This window comes from Fukomys damarensis, unplaced genomic scaffold (assembly GCF_012274545.1).
Source record: "Fukomys damarensis isolate Sample0158 unplaced genomic scaffold, DMR_v1.0_HiC HiC_scaffold_12, whole genome shotgun sequence".
In the NCBI taxonomy this organism is placed as follows: domain Eukaryota; kingdom Metazoa; phylum Chordata; class Mammalia; order Rodentia; family Bathyergidae; genus Fukomys; species Fukomys damarensis.
Window position 1 is genome coordinate 43916203 of NW_022900924.1, and position 25923 is coordinate 43942125.

The 25923-nt window shown below is 32.7% G+C and overlaps 1 protein-coding gene and 1 non-coding gene across 26 annotated transcripts in view; both read right to left on the reverse strand.

Annotated features, from left to right (window-relative positions):
• Window positions 1–25923, reverse strand: part of Dlg1 (discs large MAGUK scaffold protein 1) — a 200423-nt gene that overhangs the window by 128726 nt on the left and 45774 nt on the right. For 19 of the 25 annotated variants that reach the window (XM_019207498.2, XM_033762563.1, XM_010624051.3 and 16 more), the window contains one exon: window positions 12171–12335. In XM_019207498.2, the coding sequence (XP_019063043.1) occupies window positions 12171–12335 (165 nt within the window). Of the gene's footprint in view, window positions 1–2136; window positions 2783–12170; window positions 12336–25923 lie in introns of those variants that run through there. The other 6 variants (XM_010624050.3, XM_033762565.1, XM_010624045.3 and 3 more) reach the window with 3 other exon arrangements.
• Window positions 8481–8590, reverse strand: LOC117285760. Its single transcript, XR_004516886.1, has one exon. It is a non-coding gene; the product is annotated as a U6 spliceosomal RNA (small nuclear RNA).

The following is a 25923-nucleotide window of genomic DNA, read 5'->3' on the forward strand; positions in this document are numbered from 1 at the left end:
AAAAAAAAAAAAAAAAAAAAAAAAAAAAGGAAAAAGAAAGAAAGCAGTACTTCTGACAACACCAGAACAGGAGATCCCTATTTATCGACAAAACACTGTCATACTATCACATTCAGAGGTATAGAGTATAGAGTACATGCTCCATAAATGATGACATTTCATTGGTTTATTTCTTAAAATATATAAATTTTGGTGCTACAGAACAAAACTTCTAGCTGCCATGAGTTCATAGGTGAAATAGAAAAAGCTATTCCAGTGTCAACTAAAATGCAAATAAGAAAGTTCTTTCTTAGTTCCACTATATTTGTCCCACAAAATGAATCCCAATGAGTTATAACAGAAGACTTGGATAAACTATCCAACTCATCAGTAAGGAAAATGTATACAGTGAAAAATGAAATGATGGCATTCCTGAGCAAGAGAAATAGAAGTTTAAACCTCTGACCTATTATCTGTACTTCTAGAGGTGAAACCTTTCATTACAAAGGTAATGAAAAAGGAAAAATGAGTATCAACAAAGAAACGATATGAACCAAACTGGGGATGAGGGTATAATTAAAAATGGCTTAACAAAGATCATGGCTATTTTAGTACAACAGGACTGCACTTTTTGGTCCAATTCTTAAGTAACTATAATGTAACTCTGTTTTCAACAGTTTTATAGGACAATTATTTCTCCTGTCTTTTCATTTGGACCTTAGGATGAATTACAGTTATAGCTAGTAGTATGTGTGCATATAGTATACACATATATAGTAGTGTATTTACATAAATCACATGTATATAAAGTTTTTAGGTATATTTTCTTATTGACAATGGATCATACTATTAATCTACAATAAATACCAATACCAACTTTTAGTCCTTGCATCCTTTTTGTATGCAATTGTAGTCAAAATTGAGGCAAATTCTTTGAGCAATATTCAATTTAAACTAATTATTGTCCCTCAAAGTTTTAAGTAACCTCAGTGCCTACACGTAAAATGATTGTCTCTCCCCAAGAAATTCCATTTCTCTCAAATACGTATGAAAAATACACAAAATGCCTTCTTTGTAAAAACTGACCGTTTAAAATAAAAGCAATTACAGGACAATATTAGTAGCTAAAACCAGTAAGAAGCTGTGACATTTACAGTTCATATTTATTGTGCTGCTCCAAGTTATTTTTAAATAGCTTTAGGGAAATTTATTTTTTAAAAGTTCTAAGAAATGTATATGTAGCTGAATGAATTTTGTTCATTTAAATATTACCAATGTCAAAGGACATCATCCTCAACTTGTTTATAAATTAGATAAGACTATTCTTATCCTTTTATTTTACTACAAACATGTTAAAAATTTAAAAAAAACTATTAATATTCACCCCATCCTACCCTCATACCATTTATTTTATATTTTTCTTCTAGTCTTTAAAATCCATTTTCTTAAAAATAAGTAATTTTATGTGATTCTTTTTTAAAAGTACAACTTTTATTTGTGTTTGCCCATCTCTTTGCAATGTAAACTGAATCTGGGGGAAAAATGTTACCATGATAATGTAACTGCACAAGTCTATTGATGCCAAATTAATACTAGATAATATATTTATAGAATGGAAAGTCTCATGAAATCTCTTAAAGCAATTTAATATAATTTTAAAATATAATTATCTGCAATAGTAGCCAAGTATACTAAACTTACATTCTATTCTCAGAACACTAAAATGAAAAATATTTCAATTTATCCTGTTTTTTTTAGTTGTAACAGTCTCCCCACAGTTACTTAATATACAAAAACCAACCAAGTAGGCATTTCCTTTGCTCAAACATCATAGTCTCTAGCACTTAACACAGTCTAGAAATAAGATGAGCATCAATAATTTACATTTAATATCTGCATTAATAGCTTTATATTTTTCATTCAACAGAATCTTTAACTGTTTTGCTTGGCATTACATAAGATCAGAAGAAGGGAAAATATTTTTTGTTCCCCTCTTTGTGCTAAAGATCTGCAATGATGGACTAAAAACAAATTTCTGCATATCCAAGGTTTCTGCCATACAGTTCTCTTTTTAATAAGAAATCTGTATTAAGTCATTTGCCAAAGCAAATGTGAACAGAAATATACTGAAAATAATTTCAACAAGTGGTATGTTACCTGGGTGGAGCTGGTGGCTACCGAGATGCAGTCAATAAAGCTGTGTCTTCGAGTGAAAAATGCAACTATCTGCTGCCAGCGTGAAGGTTCTGGCTCAGCCTGCAGTTCATCTGACGAGCCCTTTTTTGCCCAGTGTTTTTGCTTTGGGCCTACTGAACCATGGCTAGAGCTAGTATTCCCTCCTCGACTGGCACGAGAGTACAGAAGTGTGTTGTTTCCGAAAATGTAATTCATCTCTGCAGCCCTGCAGGTGGTTGCCAAGCAGTCTTACTTCTCTACCAGCTGCTGAGTGGTGAATGATCGGTAAAAACTGCAGCTAGAATTACAGCAGCATCACTTGTAGATCAGAGAAAATAAAAACCTTGAGAAATGATGCTCTTTTCTCTGTAGTTTCTTCCTATGAAAGAGCTTCTATCTTCCCACTGTACCTGTTAGCTATATGATGGCTGAGTTTATTTTTGTAGACAAAAAAAGACGACATAAGGTGGATTTCTTTCTCGTGATTATTTTTTTCACCAGCGTCTGCAGGAACCAAAAGCTGTTCTTTTGTTAGCTGATAACTAGACGAATTGAAATCCAGGAAGTGAGGTCGATTAGCAGGTGAAGAAGGATGTTACAAACACTGGACTACCGAGACCCTTTGGGGCTGCCTGATTTAATGTCCCGGGTGGAAAAACCCTGGATTACTAAGTTTCAATCACAGTCCATAGTAAAATCCAATGGCATCTTCACTGCTTACATAAATTATAAATATGAACTGAATTTAAAAATACAAGACGATCCTTTCTGCCAACAGTTCTGAATGTTAAAACAATTTCACTAAAAGAAACTCTGTTATTCACATACAAATTATGCCACCAAGAACAATCTTACATTATATAGCATTAATTTTAAGTTTTTAGAAGGTGCTATCTAAGCTATATGTGTTAAATTCTGAGCATCTAATGATAGGGAGAAATCCATTTGTAACATAGCACGATTGTTTTATGTAATATATTGATTTATAATGTTTTGATATCTGAGTCTGGAGAGACAGAATAATTAGCAAAATAAATGTCTTCTCCACTTTTATAGCTAAGAAATGATCAGAATCACCCTCTAGTATATTATAATAATTAAGATTACAAGATTATGAATTTTTAAAACTACAAAAGAACATTGATAGTTTTTGTTTGTTTTTTAAGTAGTGAAATGTATTATATACTACTGTGGCTTACATAATAATGTTGTTTGATTTCAAATGAATATTTTCTAATATCCAGTCTCTTGGTTTGGTTCTTAAACACAGAAGTTAACCTCAGAATTGTCTGGAGTGGTACCTACAAAATTTGCTAAGTGATTCCTCTTGATCCTTTTTTTGGTAATAGGAATCGAACTCAGGACCTCACGCTTGCTAGGCAGGTGCTGCACCACTGAGCTACATCCCTGGGCCCCTAAGAGATTCTTATGTACCTTCAAGTTTGAGAACCAGATTCTGAAGCCTGTCCTCTTAATATGTTACATTAATTTATATTAACATATATAGTTGTTTTAAAACCATGTATGAACAAAACTACCACTATACTTGATAATTTACTAATAGCTGAATAATTCAATTTTTAAGCCTATATGGGCCCAGTGTTAAGTCCCAAACTCAGCCATGGGTACTTTTTGAGATGTGGATGAACAAACTCTTATCTATATGCTTGCCAGCATCAACTACATGCTGCTGACTAGAAAGTGAACTATGCTACAAACTACAGCCTAGAGGTCTACTGCAATCTAGCTCAGCAAGAAAAGATGTTCACATTCCCAAACTTACCATGACATGTACTCTAAAAAGGTTGAGGGCCATGTGAGACTCTTCAGGGTAAATGTTTTGTGACAGAGATGATAGCAAAAAATTTTAAGTTTCTATTCAAGGACTGTGCAGGAAGTAGCTAGTGATTTATGGCCCTGGACAGACCCATTAAATTGGAAGCAAGGAAATAGAGAAAAACATTAAAGGTAGACATAAAACTAAGAATTTTCTCTGAAGGGAAATCAGAATTTTACTTTGGATCAGTTACTTAACAACTTACTACTGTGATTTATACTTGTGCTGTAAAAATTGAGTATTTGGCACCAACATATGTGCTTTAAAACATACATTTTTACAAAAACCCAGAAAAAGCAAAAACAAAACACAGGTTTTGTTATTTTGGATTGGAGTGATGAGGATACCAAATGCAAATGTTCAATGCAAATCTCCTGCTTCTAGCTGCAAACAGTATCAATAGAATATTAAGCCCTTAATACACACAGATTTATTCTAGGACGACAAAAAACTTGGGCATGATCTAAAGTTGACAAGTTTACTCCATCTCATATTTCACCAGGGCACAGAGAAAAAAAAATGCCCCTCAATATATGAATTTCTTATCCAAATCTACTCACACAGAAAACTTCAAATTCTGAAAAAGGCTTCTTTAGTAAATGTCCTGTTATCAAGGCACAAAAATCTAGGATCACCTCATCCATTTCCTAGTGGTTCACATATGCATTGAAAACCACATATGTATGTAAATCACAAGTGTTTTCCATGATTTTACTGGGAGACAAGGCAATCAACTGTTTTTTTGCTTCAGAAGAAACTCTATTACAACAGAAGTTAAATTAAAATACAGAAAACTCTGGGAATCCTATTTAAAGTAACGAACTAAAGAAAACACAGCCTAAACCACCAAAAAGAACCACTGTTAGCATTTCTTATACTATATAAAAGATTGACCCCTTTTTTTTGGGTATAATTTTTTTCTTTTTCACAGGAATGATAATAAACAGTATGCTTCTAGCATAAACAATGGGCAAAAGATTAAGTGGGCTACAAGGCAGCCTCAAGAACAATTATGAAAAATGTTTAGTTGTCAGAAAGATGTATTTTACCACCTTAAATGGAAGTAAAGACAGTTCAAAATTTATGTAGGTTAGTCCTCTATTATTTGCATGCATTTCCAAATTCACAAATTAGCCCACAATCTTTTAAGTAAAAGAGCAAGCATTAAATAATCTTACTGATAAATTTTAAAAGGTTAAAGGAGGAGAGGAAAAACACTAACACTAAAATACTAAAAAAGAAATTAACTATAAAAATTAAAGCACTATAAAAGCAGCATAACAGGCATTTTTCTGTCTCTTTTAACCATTATCATCTGAGCTGTTAAATTTTAAAGCACATAACAATATCTGAGATAAGACTGAACTGACAGTATCAATATGAAGGTGTACGGTTTATTGCTTTTCTAGAAAAACTCATACTGTATATACTAATCCCTCTGTGTGAGCACCACCTAGTGGTCAGGATGCATACAAATGGCATGGATTTAGGGCCATCCAAAAATTAAATTATAATAAAAGAAAATAGTTCCTTTGCTCCAGGAGTGTGGAAACAAAGTTGAAGTCAAAGGGTAGTTATTATTGCTACTCCTACAAAATTCAAATTGAAAGGCTCATATTTGCTTATGCCCATTCTCTTCTTACTCCCATTTCTCATAATTTTTGAAAAATTTAAGCACAGGTGGTAATTTCATTGTATACTCTTACTACTATTAGATGCAATGTGCCTAGAATAGAAGACATACTAACAGATAAATTACTTCCTCATATACTCTTTTCTGATTTCAAGTACCCCATAACAATGTTACTTTGCATATACTCGTTAAATTTTTCTTTGCCATTGAAGAAAAACACAAAATATGAATTCTTTTGTTTCCTCAGTCATCACTGCAACTTCCCACATAGCTATTTTCCTCCTGTCACTTCATCTAGATTTCAAACTCTTGAAAAAGGCTTAGGGTTTGCTTATTTGCTAACTTTACTTCTCAAGTCAGTCTCCCCAAATCCCAACTCATTTTTAGTTTTTAGAATCTTGACACTCTTCTTACCCCCAAATTTATCTACCATGTTGTTTTCTTCTACATTAGGATTAAAAACAAAACAAAACACATTATATCACTAATTGCCTTCTTCAGACTCTTCCCACTGTTGACCACAAAGTTTCTCTTGAGTCTCAAATCACAAAATCATAATTACCTTTATGCTAAGCACTGAATAAGTTGACTCTAATCACAAATCAAATTTCCCTCATTATTGTAGTACTGAGAACCACCACCAGCAGCACAAAACTAAAAACTGAATGGATTATTTCATAATGGTAAATACTTCATAAGGCCACTCATTAGTTCAAGACACAGGGCTCTATGATTTGTCCTCACTTCCTAGCAAGTACCCTATGTCCAATAAACCTTCCTGCACTGATGAAGTTTCCTCAGATTATCACTTTTCACGGTAGTTCCATCACCTGCCTTGCAAGCTCAAGGACCCCAGTTCGATCCCTGGTACCAAAAAAAAAAAAAAAAAAAAAAAAAAAAAAAAAATAAATTATGACCGTCCACAATTTTTATGTATTACTCCAGGATCTGCCCCTTCAGTGGCTTACTCAAATGCATTCTTTCTTCAGAAAACTCTAATAACTTAATTTTTTCCTCTATTTTTCATGTAACATCGTATGTGTTATAACTACTTTCCATACAAAATACTAATTTAGAATTATTAGCATAATAGATGTTTAACAAATACATGTATTTCTAGTATATAATAGATGTTTAACAAATACATTTCTTGATAACTAATATTCTAGCAATTTTTAAAATAAGCATTTATTAAATTAATTTTATTTTTTAATAAAATTAGCTTTTATTAGAAAGACCAAAGCACTCTCTGATTTATATTCTACTTAGCAAACCAGTATTCAAATATATTTTTCAAATTAAAAAAATAATTCAAATACTGAATTCTATGGATATCCTAACAAGTTCAATCCAAACCACAATACTATAAAAATGCAAAAGGTCCCTGTCCTGGCTTAAAAAAAAAAAAAGGTTATTAATCTAAATAACTGACCCTATATTTTATTTATTTATTTATTTATTTATTTAGGTACCGGGGATCAAACTTGGGTCTTTGTGCTTGCAAGGCAGGCAGTGAACCACTGAGCTAAATCCCTGGCCCTGGCCCTGGCCCTATATTTTAAAATGAAATACAATTTACTGTAGAGTTTCTTATACATTTGTTCTCTTTTTATCTTTAAAAACCATTGAAATTTGCTTCGTGTCAAATTAAGGTATCTTTTTCTATTTTGGTTTCCTAAAAGAAGCTAAAGGAACCCTAAATATTTTATATAATGTTATCCCCCCACTCCTTGTCTGTTTCATCCTAGTATTTTATGAGGAAACTACCACTGCAAGTAATCTATGTGTGAAGAAATTTCAAAGGAGATCTTAATAATTTTAAAATTATAATTGTATCAGAATACACTGTGTCAAAAACTATCAAGAACTTAAATAAAATGTTCATATGCTTTCACCCAGTAATTTGTCTTGTGGAAGTCTTTCAAGAGGAAATAGCCAGAACACTTTTTTTTTTTTTTACCCAAAGACTGTTCACTACATCTTTTTTTAACAAATAAAAACGGAAATAAAAAGTATCTATGATCAGACATATCCACCAAATAAACTATGTAGTATTATATATCAAAATTTAAAAATTTGAATTTAAGTTTTAAAAACTGAACACATACATAAGTGTGATTTAGAAAAAGATAAAAGAATTGAGATAATTTATTTTACTATGAATGCGAATCTGTGTCTACTCAGTCCCCAGACACAAATCAGACAACCAAAAAACCAAAGTGGGGAAGGATCATTTGCCGTACGTAATAGCACCAAGACTTTTAAATAACTATTTCAGAGAATGATGATGTTAATACTTAACAACAGAAAATAAAGTGAAAAAGAATAAGAGAATGGCCTAGAAAAATCTCTGGGTTTTCAGTTGCTTCTCAATTAGACCAGTTAATTATGACCACAACACACTAGGATGCTACTTTTCTTGATCTTACCAGAATGTGCCAACAAAGGTTTATATATAGTTGCATAAAGATTGCTACTCAACTAAGGTGATGATAAAATTCCAGCAATTATACAATGTACTATATATCAATTTAAAAAAGGTAAAATGCGAAAAGGGTTTGGCTTATAATTGACGTCAAAGAATATTTTAATTGAAACCATAATCCTTTGTCAAATATGAGTATTTATAAGCCTCTGTCAAATCTGTTTATAAAACGCTGTGAAGGGGCCAGAGATTTAGCTCAGTGGTTCTGCCCCTACCAACAAACGCAAAGGTTCCAAGTTTGATCCCTACTACAAAAAAAAAAAGCCATGGAAGACATAACTTTTTATCATTTATCCAATATGTAATAAATAATAAAAAAGCTCCTGTATGAGGAAAAATAATATTTCAGAGGCGAGATCAAAAGGATTAATAAAACTAGTTTTTCATTCTTGAATTTGCATGTCATGTTTGTGCAGGGGCTGGCCAAGCTAATCTTTTCTGTATCATTCCAATTTTTAGTATCTGTTCTGCTGAAGTGAGCAGAGTTTTTAATTCTCTTATGGCAAGGATGTAGGGATGGCAAATGAGTCAGATTACAGAACTGAGAATCTAAGAGAATAATAAGTTTTCTCTTTCAAATGTTGAAAATACTTGTGTTACTCTAGGCAGAGGACTAAAAATAAAAAATTATTTTAAAATACACAGTAGCAGCAGCAGTGGTGCAGTATTTCTCATTACAGATCAGAAACACATGGAGAGCTTATAAAACTCCCCAAAGCCAGTCTGCCCCCAGAGCAATTAAGTCACAATGTCTCTGGCATCAGTAATTTTTAAAAGCTCCTTAAGCAAATCCATGTTCAGCTGTGGTCAAAAACCATTTCTATAATTCTTTTTTTTTTTTAATATATAAACTGGGGATTGAGTTCAGGACCTTGTACTTAGGAGACAGGTGGCGGTGCCACTGAGCTATATCCTCAGCCCTAAGAACCATTTCTATTGGCAGTAAATTGTCCCAATTAGAAATACTCCAAAACTGACTGGCTAGTATTTCAAAAGATAATACATGGAGATGGCTATTAAGATTTGTTTCAATCTTTCTATTAATCTTTGATCAACACTAAAGATTTTGATCATCAAATGAAGTGGATGTTCACCGATGAAATTAGTGGCTCATTAAATAGCAAAGTGGAGCTGCACTGATGAAATTCACTGCATTAGTCTAGTTATATAGACTAGCTAAATTAATTTAGACATATTCTACTCTGCACTGGGGAAAGAGTAGACTCTGAAGAGACATATATCCTTAAGTGGTACACATCAGGTTTAATCCCTAAATTATCTGGCGATCCTGAGACAATATCTTGTCTTTAAAATACTGTTTTATCTAGCCAGGATGACCATTTTATATAACAACAGAAAACCAGGGCTTCATCAGATTTAAGGAACTAGCTATAATAAATATTTATGCACGCTGGCTCATTGTTTTAATGTTTGCTTATGTCAGAATCTGCATTATATAACAAATTAACAACCAAGATAATTACAAAAGGACCAAGATTTGGCCATGTACAAATTGGTTTTGGGTAATTTCTAATAACCAGAATGACCACCAAAACTTTAAAGCATCACGAACATATCCTGGGAAAGTTTTTGGACTAAAGAAGTAGATTAATTCAGTCAAACCAAGCATACACTGACAAGAACAGCCTATAAAATAAAACAGGAGAGGATGCTTAGACTTCAAGTGTTCTAAGATTCTTAAATTGTTCAGAATGAGGATAAGATATTTAGTGGTTTTAGGCTTCTGTAAGTTAAATATGTATATTAAAATTTTCTAGAATAACCACTTAAGGAATAGTATCAGAATAAATAGCTTCTAAGCCGGGAATTTAGCTCAGTGGTTCCACTGCCTGTCTCGCAAGTGCAAGGTCCTGAGTTCAATCCTCGGTACCCCACCGCCAAAAAAAAAATCACTGAAAACTCCAGAATAAATAACTTCCCAAGAAAAATGAGGAGGGCCGGGGATTTAGCTTTGTGCTTCTGATGCCTGCCCCTCAAATGCAACGACCCCAGTTCAATCCCCAGTACCCCCCAAAAAAGAGAAAAGAAAAATTAGGTGAGAAATATAATCCCAATGATGATATGACAGAAACTGTTTCTTGTGTCTAAAAATTAAGAAACACACTTTAAAAGAATTCATACAGCAGAGAAAAAACAAAACAAAATGTCAGACAGCTAAAACATTATACATTAAGACTTATGAGATACAGATAACTGCTGTTTAAAGAAAAATTTGGAAACTCAATATTTTTGAGAGTCTGATAATACAATCAACAACTGATGTGAGAAACTAGAAGAGACACAAAAAAGAACTCAAAGAAAGCCAGGAGAGAAAAAGTAAAGAGAAGAAATGGGGAAAAAAGAACTGTCTCTGACACTAACAGTCAACTTATTATTTTTTTTTTTTTAACTCTGGATATCTCTCAGTTAATTTACCAAGCAAGGATCAGACTGCTTCTACCAAAAAACAATCTTAAATTGATATGAAGGTTATCCTACAAGTATAATTATTTACATAATATGCACATATGTATTATATAGGTACATAAATGTGTATATATGTGGGGTAAGCAAGGTGGCACTCAGGGTAGGGACAAGAGAAAAAACATTTCATTTTTATTTATTTATTTTTCTGGTACCAGAGATCAAACTCTCAGCAGGACCTTGTGCTTGTGAGGCAGGTAAGGTGCCAGAGCTAAATCCCTGGATAGAGAAAACATTTTAAAAAGAAATGGTTCTATAAAAAACAAAATAAAACAAAAAAAAAATGTTGAAAATGTCCATCTTTTGGCAATAATAATTTTAAAAAGTACAATCAATCTTAGGAGTGAAAAGAGGTCATGTTTATGTATGAAATATAAAGAGAAAATATAAGGATATTACATATAGTATCTTCAAAATATACATCAAATGGTAAAGTTCTTCGAAAAAAAAATCTAGCAAAATTATACATTAACTAAAAATCTGAATGGTACCCTAAGCATTAAAAAATTTGACAAGGAGCTGGGAATTTAGCTCAGTGGCACTGAAGTAGCCTGGCAAGCACAAGATCCTGACTTTGATCCCCAGTACCAAAAACAAACAACCCCCCCCCCAACAAAGTATCAGGTATTCATCCCTCAAAGAGAACTATAAAACCCAGGTAAAGTGTTACCAGTAAGAAATGATATTTATGCATACATACAACCAGCAAAGAACTGATTTTCAGAATATACAAGAATTCTTTCTAAGTAGGCATATACCACAACAAAGGAAGCCTGAATGACAAATATAACCTACCTCATTAGTAAACAAGGAAATAAACAGTTAAAATCACAAGGAGATGCCACTTTAAAACCAAAACAAAAATATAAAGTCTTGATGAGAATACAGATTAATTAAAAACTGTCATATACTGCTTCTGAAAATGGAAATTATACAGCTAGAAAAAAGTAATTTAGCATAACTGATGAACATGTGCATATAATAGTGTTTTTTAGCAGTACTTTTTATACTAGTAATAACCTGAAAATTCATTATCAATCAAAAGTGACAAAAATTACTACTCTAGAACAGTGAAATTAAATAATGCTAGAAATACAGTGTTGAACAAAAAAATGCAAGTCCAAAGTTATATAAAGTGAGTCCATTATATAAAGCTCAAAATATGCAAGATAAATAAATACTAATTAACAATATAAATATGTGGCAGAGCTTTAAATACCAAATTCAGGATTGCGGTTCCTTTTGAAGGGAGAAATGACAGGATCAAGTCACGTACTGGGCTTCAAAGATAATATCAATATTCTTTTTTACTTACCTACTGATATTTAAAATAAGTGTTTGAACTACATCAATGTGTGGTATTTGAAATAATTATTTTATGATAACAGTACTGCTGAATAAAATTCATTTATAAAATTTAGCTTTACAAATTTTTTTTAAATACCACAAAATTCCCCGCAACCATGACAATGAAATCAACCAAAGGCAAGAGGAGAATCTCCATATAAGAATGAATAGGTATCTGAGCATAAGCTATATTAAAAACTTACAATTCATAGCAGTAATAAGTTTCTTACCTTTACTGGTGAAATATGAGAATGTGAAACAAATCCATGGACGTTCTCAATCTCTGACAGGTTCTTCTCTGAGACATGAACCAATTCTGGTCCTATCACCTCATTAGTGATTTGTGGGGAAATGTGCTCTTGAGGAGGTGTATCATCATCCTGATATCGGTATTTCTGTAAAGAAAACCACTAAATATGAGGAATGTCTAAAAAGCAAAATAAATGTAGCTCAAATCATAGTGTGCAAAACTAGTCAAACAGTATGAACAATATGAAAAGTATATTTTATGGTTTAGTAGATCAATCTGAGAAAAACAGGATTCCATGTTAAAGTCATGCCAATACTTTAATAAAAATCATTTGACTATTAAAAATAACTCTAAGCTATATGAAACAGAAGCCTGACTATTCATCTGTCCATCTACCCAAAGGTAACTAAATCATGTATTTCTAAAATATGGCTGTTGGGCCGGGGATTTAGCTCAGTGGTTCGGTGGCCTGCCTTGCAAGCGCAAAGACTGGGAGTTCAATCCCCTGTACAAAAAAAAAAAAAAAAAAAAAAAAAAAAAAACAAAAAAACAACGCTGTTTACATGAAGTCAGCATAAAAGTCAGGTTTACTTAGCTAAATTAGTCTGATTTTCTTATTCCATTTACTTGTACAAAAATTGAGGGGAAAAGACAGCCATCTTAATCTCTAAATAAATTCAGTCCAGTAGAAAACAGCATTTTAGACCTATAAAAGAATCTATCTCTCTGATACACATATTCTTCTATTCAATCTAGTTTTAAAGGGCTAATATAGTTTTAAGAAAGCCAAAACCTCATACCATGCATTAAATTATAATTGTAGGAAATAGAAGAAAATGTTGCACATACTCTACACAGGCTGAAACAGTTTATGCATAAACACAAAAACAAAACAGATAAAATGTAAGTCTCCACTTCCCATCACCCTTAAATAAACTCATCCATAAAGCAAAAGCACAAATAAAGAACAACAGAAAAAGTTTTAAAGCAATATACAAAGGATTATTAGCTACTATAAGGTACTCTTAAGAACAATCAATGAACATAAAGGGTTATTTTTAAGTCATATAAATGTATCTAAGTAAACTTAGAGAAAAACAAACAAACAAACAAACCCCAACACTACTATCACTCAGACACATGGACATAAATCATCACATTTGTAGTAGGGGTGTCTTTCTGCTAAGTAGTTTGGAAATATGTTTCAAAAGCCCTGAAAAAGTTTTTAGTCCTTGACCTAGTAAAATTCCACTTCTAAGAACTGATCTTAGAGACAATATCAATGAAAAACATAAATATTGGTTGCGAACAGAAAAAAGCATACATTTTTAAAATATAAATATACAAAAACTTAGGGCCAGGGATTTAGTTCAGTGGTTCCGGCGCCTGCCTCGCAAGTACAAGGACCTGAGGTTCTATCCCCGGTACCAAAACAAACAAACAAACAAACATACAAACAAAAATACAAAAACTTGGACTGCTAAAAGTTACTATACATCTTCCTCCTGTACTTTCTAAACAACATCCTTCTGTAAAATGGTACAAATGCATAGAAAATCACAATCTGGTTTACATTAGCTATCCTTTTAAAGACAATACAAGAAAACTGTATTTACATATAAATCTAAGTAACTTCAAAATTAAAAAAAGGGGAATACTCTGATCCTATGAGGAAGGCTGAAATTAACATAAACATGCTTAATAAAATCTAATGCTGTTCATACAGTCAGTTGACTGTATGGACTATAAGTAATCTCATATTTTAATAGTAGATATGATATAAAGAACGAAATTCTGGTATCATTATTGAAATTTTACAGGCACTCCACAACTTAGTATGTACTTTAGGGAAAGATATATACATAAGGACATTCACAACAGTATAATTTGGAAAAAAAAACTGAAACAAATTACAATACATCTATCCCAGGAAGCACTATGTAGAAGTTGGGTAGAAATCTATAAAGGGTAAAGACATTAAATTATTGAATGAAAAAGCATGTCTGAATATTACATACATATGGAACTATATAAGTACATAAATATATATATTATATATAAATATATACACAATTTGAATACTTTTAAACAAAGCAAGTTTCAAAAATATCTTTCAATCTGTAAGTTTTCCTTTGACCTCTATTTTTATTTCTTACAATTAAAGAAAAACATGAGACACGTGACCTGTATACTTCTCAGTAAAATCACTACAGATATACAGGATTATTTAATGTAATCCTTTGGCTTCTATTATTTCCTGAAAATTGCCTAGTAGATCTGACAGCTTAATCAGCCTCATGTTCAGTTCGCTTGCTAGACTACAGGTGGTGCTATGCTCTTTTAACAGGAAGCACCTAGTATGTGGATATGTCTTTTCAGGATCTTAGCTCAATCACTTGATTCATGGGGTAGGGACACTGCTAAATGGTGACAATCTAATCTTTTTCACTAATTAGATGGAACAGATGTATAAAGATATACTTCACCTATCATTTTGTTACTTGCTGTGCTTCACACAGCAATAACAAAAATCAAACAGGGCTGGGGATTTAGCTCAGTGGTTCTGATGTCTGCTTTGCAAGTGCAAGGTCCCCAGTTTGATCCCTGGTACCAAAACAAAACACTTAAATTTGTCCCTTTCTTGACTTGTTTTCAAGACAGAAAAATGACTCCCTATTATACTCCTAAAGTGATAAAAACATTTTTTTAATTCAATTTCTAACAAAATTCCACCTGGATCACTCCCACCCCAAATTAATGAGCTGATCTTAATATTTTCATATGCAAAGGATCCAGAAGAGTCAAAACAAATTTGGAAAAAGAAAAATAAAGGAGTCATACCTCCTGACTTCTAAACTCACTATGAATCAGCTACACTATTCAAGACTGTATACTGGCAGCAAATGGACAGATACACAGATCAGTAGCACAGAATTAAGAGTCCAGAAGATAGATCCTTCTATTTATGATCTATTGATTTTTTTTAATGCATGCCAAGATAATTCAATGAAAGAAGGAATGGTCTTTTTAGTAAATAATGCTGGGACAAATGAATGTAAAAAAACAGGAAGAAGAAATTAGACCCCTTTTTTACATTATGTATAAAAACACAAAATGTTATCAAGAACAAATATAAGAGCTAAAGCTATAAAACTTGTAGAAGAAAACTAAGTATGAATTAGGCAGTGTCTCAGATGTGACATCTTGAGCATCAGCATTCAAGAAAAACAGACAGGGGCCAGGGATTTAGCTCAGTGGTTCTGCCCCTCACAAGGGCAAGGTCTCGAGGGGAGGGGAGGGAAAGGAAGGGAAAAACAGATGAATTGGTGTTCATCAAAATGAAAAAATTTTATTCATTAAAAGGCACTATCAAGGAAGTGAAAAGATGAACACAATGGAAGAATATATTTACAAATAATATACTTGAGAAAAGCACAGTCCAAAATACATAAGAAACTCTTATATACTAACAATAAAAGACAAGCAAATTTTAAGGCCAGGGATTTAACTCAGTGGTGCCACCTCCTGCCTCGCAAGCGCACGGTCTTGAGTTTAATCCTTGGTACCACACAAATGACAAGCACATTTTAAATCAGTCTAAGCATGTAAACAGACATTTCCCCAAAGATATACAAATAGTCAATAAGTGTATGGACAGACATTCAATATCATCAGGCTTGTTTAACAAAAAAGCCAATCAAAACCACCATGATACATTACTTCATGTCAAATAAGATGGCTGTAATAAAAAAAGACTGACAATGAACATGTGTGAACCTCATACATGGGTGACAGGAATATAAAATGTTGGGAAACTAGTGTGACAGCTCCTCGAAAGGTTACAAGGATAGGCCACTGTGTGCTCCTAGGTATACACACATAATAACTGAAAATAAAATATTCAATCAAAAACTTGTGCAAATGTTCAGAGCAGCACTATTCATAAAAGCACCAAAGTGGAAATTTTCAATTCAAATGTCCATCAATTTGTGAACAATTAAAATATGATACATGTTCACACAATTGAGTATTAGCCATCCATGAATTAGAATGAATTTACTGATACATGTTAGAACACGGAAGCATACTAAAAGAAGCCAGAAACAAAAGGCTATGTATTATATGAAATGTTCAGGCAAATTAATAGAGCCAGAAAGTGAATTAGCATTTCCCAAGGATTGAAGAGAAAAAGAAATTGGAACCAGTTGTTGTTAGTAAATAGGAAATTTCTGTTTGGGGTAATGAAAACATTCTGCAAGCAGTGGTAGTAGCTGCCCAAGCTTGTGCACAGAACTATATGCTTTAACAGGGTAAAATTTACCATATATGAATATTATCAATTAAAATTATTATTAAAATCATTACAAACTAGTGAATGCAAATATTTGACTCATTTAAATTCATTACAAAAACACTTTTTGAAGCTCAAATTGTCATACTGTATTTCTACACAGTGGAGATTTCTTAGTTCAGAGTTCTTCTGTACATGTAACTTGAAGAAAACCTAGTACAATGAGAATTACCCCCCAAATTTATTATTTATTGAGGGTTTTTTGTTTGGTGGTGTAATGTCAGGCAAGCATACTACCATTGAGCTACTTCTTTAGCTCTTTTTTTTTTGGTACTGGGGATTGAACTCAGGTCCTTGCGCTTGCAAGGCAGGCCACCGAACCACTGAGCTAAATCCCAGGCCCTCTTTAGCTCTTTTATTATTTATTAATAATTTTAAAAAAGTCTACCTGGGTTCATTTTAATTATTACTTAAGTATTTTCAAATACCTTTTAAGGCTCAAAATTACATTGCATAGTAATATTGATCTGTATTTCTTACTATCTAGAGTTATCTCAACCTACTTTCAAATACTGGTAAAACTAAAAACTTCATATAAACTCGCTGGCTAATATAAAAAGAATTAAAAAATTGTGATGAAGGAATATGAATGAAGGAAAAATGAGGCTTAAAAATGAGTACAGTAAGGGGCTGGGGATTTAGCTCAGTGGCACCGTGCATGCCTCTCAAGTGCAAGGTCCCAAGTTTGGTCCCTGGTCCAAAAAAAAAAAAAAAAAGTACATTCTAAACAAACTCTTTCATCCTTTTCTTAATGTTTTTTCTTGTTGTTGTTGTTTTTGTTTTGCCAAGGCTGGCCTAGTATTTTCAGTCTTCCTGCCCTCAGCCTTCCACATAGCTGGGATTACAGGCATGTGGCACCATGCCCAGTTTGTTAAGGCTGGTATCTGTGGTGTAAAATCTTCCAATGTCCTCCACTTTGGTTAGCAATATTTGCAAAATTATTTTACTTACAACTGGGACTTGAAACCTATTTTAATTTGGAATGTGTGTTACTTTTCAGATATTTTCAAGCAGAAATCCAGAATATGAAAAATTCAACTGAAATCATGGGCAACAAGTTCAAACAATGTGAGGGCACAGTGTCAGAACTTGAAGACAAGGTTGATGCACTAGGTATGTACTCAATGATATCCTTAAAACAACAAAACATAGTTGGAGAATTCAAAACCCTACTCTCACAATTAGATCAACTAGACAAAGAGCAAATAAATTTCAACACAGACTTCTATATCCTATAAAATTAGCTTTCACAATTGACAGGGAAAGAAAAAATTTTCCACAACAAAGAGATCCTAAACAAGTTCATGACCACTAAGCCAGCACTGCAGGAGCTACTTAGGGGAGACAAGAGACAAGGAGCCTATCAGCCCAAAGAGCTCAAAGGCAAGTATCTAACAGGTAGCAGTTAAACAAAAGGAAGGAAGGGGGAAAAAAAAAAAAAGGAATCAGCACTGGAAAAACAATGCAATTACAGGCATCAGTAAATAAATATTCTTGACAACAGCATGTTTCTAATTATTTAAAGAAAATTACAGTCATTGACTCATTTGTGCATTTGCTTGCTTATTCAATTCATGCAATGCCTTGCATTAGGTATATACCAGAGAACAAAGAAAATCCTACTGAGTTTACATTCTAGTAATATTTCCTGTTTCAACTTTTTTTCCCCATCTAGTTAAAAATTTTGTCAATATCAATAGTCTTAATTCTCCAATCAAATGACAGACTGGCACAATGAAACAAGAAACAAAATGCAAATATATATTGTCTACAGGAGACACACCTCATTTAAGGAAGCTGAGGAAGCTCACAGACTAAATAAAGGTGTAAGGATGGAAAAGTGATACGAAAGAAAGCAAGAGTAGCTATGCTAATTTCAAATACAACGAACTTCAAGCCAAAACTGATCAGAAGAGAGATATGGCTACTTTATACTGGTGAAGGAAACAATTCAACAGGCAGAGTTAACTGTAAATATCTATGTATTGAATGTCTGGACATAAAAAGACAGACAGATATCAATCTAATCACAGTGGGGGATTCCTGGTACCAAAAAAAAAAAATTATTATTTTTAATCACAATGTATGACCACAGCAAGAGATATGCTATAAACAGTATGTCTTAGTTTTTCAAAAAGGAGGCAAACAAGAACCTCAAGTGTTATTTTGTGATAAATATCATAGGATTCCACAGTAATTTAAAGCGGTGGGGGAGAGATTCCTAATTTACAGATTATCAGAGTAATTACGGCCAATGGTATACAACTTCTTAAAACCAATTCTATGGTAAGGATAGCATTTTTGAAACATATATCTCAATAACATGTTTACTTTGCCTGAATATATAAAAAACAAGAAAATACTTTAATAGTGATTACCTTTTTAGAGTGAAAAATATTACTAAAAAACCTGAAACCTTTTCGTAAAATATCTTGTTGTATACCTCATGAAGAAGGCTTATTCACACACAGGAAAAACAAAAATGTGTCCTGAGTGATCTAAGTCTTGCAATGGAATTTCACAATGGCCTACAAACTAATGACCAATATGAATGTTAAACTTATTAAACTGTTTCCTTGAAAAAGATTTCTCTCATACAACCATTTCTGAAAATATCTGAAATCTTACTAAGAGAATAAGAATCCTCTAACACTACAAAGAATTTAAAATGAGGAAGGGGAGGAAAAAAACCCCAAAACCAAACATGAACTAATAGCAACACTCTTTAAAAAAAAAAAAATCTAAAACTCAGATGGAGCAAAAAAAGACCCAGAATAGACAAAGCAATCCTGAGGGAAAAACAAAACAAAACAAAAAAACACAAAAAAACCAATTGGAGGATCAAAATACCTGACTTCAAATTATACTATAAAGTCACAGCAGCAAAATCTGGCACATAAACAGTTATGAAGACAAATGGAACAGAAGACACGGCAACAAACAAGTGTACCTACAGATATCTGATTTTTTTTTTTTTTTTGGTATCAGGGATTGAACCCTGGACCCTGTGATTGTGAAGCAGGCAGAACCACTGAGCTAAATCCCCCGGCTTCAGACATCTGATTTTTGACAAAGGAGCCAAGAACAAATGCCAAAGAAAACATAGACTATTTAACAAATGTTGCTGGGAAAACTGGAGAGCCACAAGCAGAACATGGAAACTAATGCTCATCTCTCACTCTGTATTAAAATATGATCAAAATGGATCAGAGACTTTGATCATAAGATGGAAACTTTCCAACTGTTGGAAGAAAATGAGATACATTTGAAGCCATACGGGCAAAGACTTCCTGAGTAGGAACACAAAGCCAAGAAATAATATCATCAATCAACAAATGGAACTACATTAAATTAAAAAGTGAATCAAGTAAAGAGGCAGCCTACAGAATAGGAGAAATCTTCACTAGCTGCTCTTCCAATCAAGGATATAAAATATATAAAGAGCTCAAAAAACAATACAGAAAAAAACTCTCAAACCCACAAATAGCCCAATCAATAAATGGACAAGTGAAATGACAGAATTCAAAAGAAGAAACACAAATGGCAATAAGTACAAGAAAAAATGTTCAACATCTTTAGCTATCAGGAAAATGCAAACAATAAATCTCATCCCAAATAATGAATGTTGATGGAAGGAAGTGGGGAGTGGGCTCTTACAACTCTTGGTGGGAATGTAAACTAGTACAATCACTACAGTGATCAGTACAGAGATTCTTCAAAACTAAAATATATCTATACCACTCGATCCAGCTATAAAACTTTCTTGGTTTACGCCTGGGAATTAAAAGACAACATACTACAGTGATACAAGCACACCCATCTTTTTGGTCACGTAACTCACAACAGGTAAGCTATGGCACAATGGCTATTAATAGGTGAATGATAAAGAAAGTATAGATACATAATGGAGTATTTAGTTAAAAAAAGAATGGATTCATGTCATCTGAAGGAAAATGGATAGAACTAGAGACCATCCAGTAAGTGAAATAAAGCAGTCCCAGAAACTTAAAAATTGTATGTTTTCTCTTATAAAGAAATTTGAAAATAAAAAAAGATACAAAAACATAGCAAGCACAAAAAACTAGAGGGTAGCCTTCTAGTGACAGGAGGAAAGTGGGTAACAGGAATGAAAATTAGAACGTTTATATGCATGCACCAATATACCATCATGAATCTTAATATTCTGTACTACTTAAATGCACCAATAAAAAATTGTTAAAAAAACCCTCAGGTAACCAGAGGAACAATATATTCTTTAATAAATAAGTCTTTAAAAAAACCTGTTTCATTATAATTTATTTAGTGAACTAGCAATTTGAGGCTCATTCATGTCATCAAATTAGGAAGTTCAATCCCACAAAAACTAAGAAAAAGGTTTCATTTAAAATAATACTTCATTTGCCAGTGCAATGTTCTGCGTTCAATCCCTGGTGCCAAAAAACAAACAGAAAAATTCCCAAAACGTTCAGAATAAGTAATTATTCCAACTACTATATATATGTAGTTTTCAACTACTTTGAAACCATATGTTGCTATTTATTGCACAAATCAGGTAAAAATACATCACTCTGTGCTTTTTTTTTTTGGTTATTTGAGACAGGGTCTCACTATATAGTTGAGACTGACCTGGAACTCACTATGTAGTCCAGGCTAGTCTCGAACTCATAGCAATCCTCCTGCCTCAGCCTCCCAAGTGCTGGGATTATAGGTGTGAGTCACCATGCCCAGCCCTTTGTGCCTTTTAATAATTCATGTAAGATAATCGTTTATCTTTAAGGCAAACTTTATTTTCTTTATACAGAACACATCAGTAATATAATGACTGTTTCACTCACAAAGGATGAGTAAGAGGGCATTCTTTTTTTGTTTTAAAAGTGATTTTTTCCTCTATACAACCTAAGTATCAATTTGATTTAGAATCAAACTCACAAAGCTTATGACATTAATTTAAATATTAAATATGCCAAGAACTTGATTTCATCAAAATAGTACCAGAAGGCATTTCCAATTCTCCATATCAATAGTGCTTCCTATATACTGAATTATCCACAATAGCAAAGCAAAAACACCAAGTCAATAATCAAGCCTCTATTAAAGGAGCTTTCATAAAAATAAGATTCTTTTACATTACACTTTAACTGTGTGTAAATAAGACAAGTTCTTTACTTGTGTCAAACACACAAAGGACAAAATGACATGATAAAGTCAAATCACCCAGTCATATTATTTATTTTCTGAAACACTGCTGGATTTTTAAAACCAAGCTTTTTTAAAGGAAGTATTATTCAAATCCACCTTACAATCAAACATTAAGGAAAATATGCTGCTGGTGCATCCTACTTTATAGTGGCATATCGGAGAAAAACAATCCAAGTTTTTGACGCTAGAAGACATTTTTTCAAACAGAAATTCCAGAAAACTGTCTTATGAAATGTTGCTTGCTGTCTTGAACATTTAATAAACTAGATCCAAAGCACTCATATATATATATATATATTACAATCAAACATTAAGGAAAATATGCTGCTGGTGCATCCTACTTTATAGTGGCATATCGGAGAAAAACAATCCAAGTTTTTGACGCTAGAAGACATTTTTTCAAACAGAAATTCCAGAAAACTGTCTTATGAAATGTTGCTTGCTGTCTTGAACATTTAATAAACTAGATCCAAAGCACTCATATATATATATATATATATATATATAAATACATATTAATATATATGAATAAATAAAAAATAAATATAAAAATGTTGCATTCTCCAGCTGTTTCCACCTGTGTAGCAGAGATCAGCTCTGCATACTATGGCTGGAATTAACATACTGCTGCTTTTTCCTATATAATAAAACTACTTCAATAAATTATAATCAAATTCCCAGAATGAAAGTACTGTACTCATTCAGCCTTACTTGTCAGGGCACAAAGCCTTGATAATATTCTTAAAATTTAATCTAATACTGGGTTCACTATTGAGCTCTACCTGCTGCAGTGTAAGGACTGCTATCTCACCCAAGAGACTAAGATCCAACACCAGCAGAGCCAGTAAATGCAAATATCTGCTGGCTGCTTTGGGGTAGGAGCAAGATGTTGCAGCAAGGGGTTCAGTATCCTGCTGATACAACAGGAGCCCTGAGATTTTCATTTATGATGCTCTCTCACAATACTACTAAACATTCTTATCTGACTGAGAAAGTTTTAATGAAAAAAGAATAATTCAGTCATTTTCCATCTTGTGTCATTTGATTCATCTCTATAACCATTCAAGCAAGAATAAAAATCACTCATCTTGCAAAATTAAGCAGAACAATAAAATTCATCCTGGATAATAAAAAAAAAAGTTGAATGAGATAAAAACACTAAAATAAATGAAATACATCAAAATAAAAACAAAACACTGAAATGTCTGTCATTCTTAATAGTACTTTATATTTAAATCTTGCAAACAAATGCTACATCTTTTGTCTTAACTTCATTGTAATTAAAATGAACAGTAGTTAAACTTAAAGTTGAATTAACCAATAACAGGAAAAGGCTGGGTAATAGTAAAAGAACTATTTACAACTCCATCCATGTAATTATCTTTCTTTTACTATACTAAAGACATTTTTAAGAACTACATCTACCCAGTTAAGAAATAAAAAGGATAATTATTAATACTGTCAAATTTTACAAAGCATCATTGATTCATGTTATTTTTTTTCCTCAGAAATCTTACCTCTCTATAATCAAGCTTTTTTTTGTGGAAAAGTATACTATATTTAGTACAAGGGACAGTGAGCCAAAAGACAGCAGTTCCCTTATTAGTAACCACGACTAACAACCAAGACTAACAACTAATTCTAAACTTGCCCAAGAAGACTTTCACAATACTAATTTCCTATAAAATTTCCCCACTCTGTTCTACTCCTACTTAAGCAATTTTAAAAAGGAAGAGGAAAGGCAGAGATGAAAGTAGGACAATTTGTTAAAAAGTATTGAGTTGGAAATAAAGAGCTTCCAGTACAATTGCCCTAGTAGATAACCTGTTATAAATCATGTGAACTTTGTGAAACTTAAATGAAAGATCAAATACCAATTGTACTACAGCAAGACAAAGTAAAACGCTCCTTAGATTATATATTTAAAAACAACCAAATCAGAATCAAGCTGTCAAGCTGTGGTTCTCAGGCTATTTCACTGCTCCAGGGATCTTACTGATATTCTTTCAGGAGCTTTAGAAATTTTATTTTTAAAAAACCAGAAGTATAATGTAAAAAAAAGTTTTAATACATTTATGTATCTACAGCAACTTACTTATAGTACCAATTAAATTCATTCTGTGGAAATCTTAAAATACAATTTCTCCCAATTTTTGTGTACATGTGCAATTTCAGCCTTCATAAAAATTCAATTACAATATATGGATAGCTGCTTGCCTAAAATTACATGAATACATTACTTGGCATGTGTCAGAAAGAATAAAATGCCAGGCAAAGTTCAAGTAGAACCAGTCTGTTGATGCTCTTAGTACAAGATTTATCTTAAAGAGTTGGTTGCACAATAAATGTGAACATATATTCAATTACAGTAAGATTGTGTTATGATCATTAGGAATTTGAATAATTTTTGTCTGAATTTTAAAACAAGTATGTTTAATCTGTACCGCCTGAGAGAGAATATAAGAAACATAAATTTGGGGCTTAACATGAAAATCTTAATTTTGATTGGCTTGAAACTGTTGAGTCAACATGATTAGCACTGAAGTACCTGAGGGTTTTTGTCTCTTAAATGACACTTTAATAAATCAGTGTCACAAATACATAATAAAGGAAATAAGGGAAAAGAAAAAAATATGAGAAAACGAAAAAATGGAAATAAAGTTTTTGTAAATAGGGAAGGGAGGAGGGGGTGAAGGGAGGGCAGGGATAAGGGGAAAGAATGAGAACCAAGACCTGTCATGTAAAGGTACAAGATACCAATAATGAATGTAACTGTACTGTATACCTAAAATGTACCAATAAACTCAATAAGAAAAAAAAAATCCTGTCAAATGATCATTTTTTCAAGCTGCTAAAAAATAAAGATAATAAAAATATCACTGTTGTAAAAGCAGCTGTCATTTAATTATCTACCACTTTGACTTTATGCAAAGTGTTTTTATGTGTGTCAGAAAGACTATCAAAATCTTGGAAAAAGAGGTGATAAAAAGCACATTCTTTCAATGCTGTTGTCTGAGAATAAAGCCACTCAACTTTATTAGGAGAAATGGTTTTCAACATGGGACAATTACATTTCCCAAGGAGTATTTGCTAATTTTTGTTCTACAGGCAGTGGAGAGGAGAGGGGTCCATAGTACTGGCCTCAAGCGGGTAGAAGCCAGATATTTACTAAATATCCTAGAAGGACCAGGTGGAGTTTTGGGGGTCTTCTATGTAGAGTATCATGTCACGCGTAAATAATGACAGTTTAACTTCTTCAGTTCCTATCTTTACTCCTTTTATTTCTTTCTCTTGTCTAATTGCTGTGACTAATATTTCTAGAACTATATTGAACAAGAGTGGTGATAGTGGACACATCCTTGTCTTTTCCTGATTTTAGAGTGAAAGATTTTCAGTTTTTGACAAATTTAGAATGATGTTGGCTGTTGTTTTTTCATAGTGGCTTTTATTAGGTTGAGACAAAGACCATCTATTCCAATTTTCTGTAGGTTTTTTTTTTTTTTTAATCACGAATGGGTGTTGGACTTTGTCAAATGTTTTTTCTGCATCTATTGAGATGTTCATATGTTTTTTGTCCTTGAATCTGCTAATATAGTGTATTACCATTTATTGATTTACATATGTTGAACTATCCTTGCATCCCTGGGATGAACCCCACTTGGTCAGGGTGTACGATCTTCTTGATGATCTGTGTTCTATTTGCCAATATCTTATTGAGGATTTTTGCATCTATGTTCATTAGGGAGATTGACCTGCAGTTCTCCTTTCTGATTGGGCTGTTCTCTGCTTTTTGGAATCAAGGTAATGTTTGCTTCCAGGAATGAATATGGGAGTATTACTTCCCTTTCAATTTTATTAAAGAGTTTGTTACAAGTAGCTTTAAAAGTTGATTCAGCAGTATCAAAAAAACTAAACACATTTGGCTGTGATTAAAATATTACTTTGTCAAAGGAAATACCAAGTAATGCAAACTAAAACATCAAATCAAATGTTAAATTCACTGTAGATCAAACTGTATATCTAAACTGATTTTAACCAACCACAGAATTTTAGTTATGTTCACAGTTGAAGAGAGCCAAACAGAAGAACAGAACAAATTAAACTGACTATAAACAGGTTCAAATAATGGGGCAGGGTCAGTAAAAACCTAAATGTATACACAGTTAATGTGGAGAGTATGATA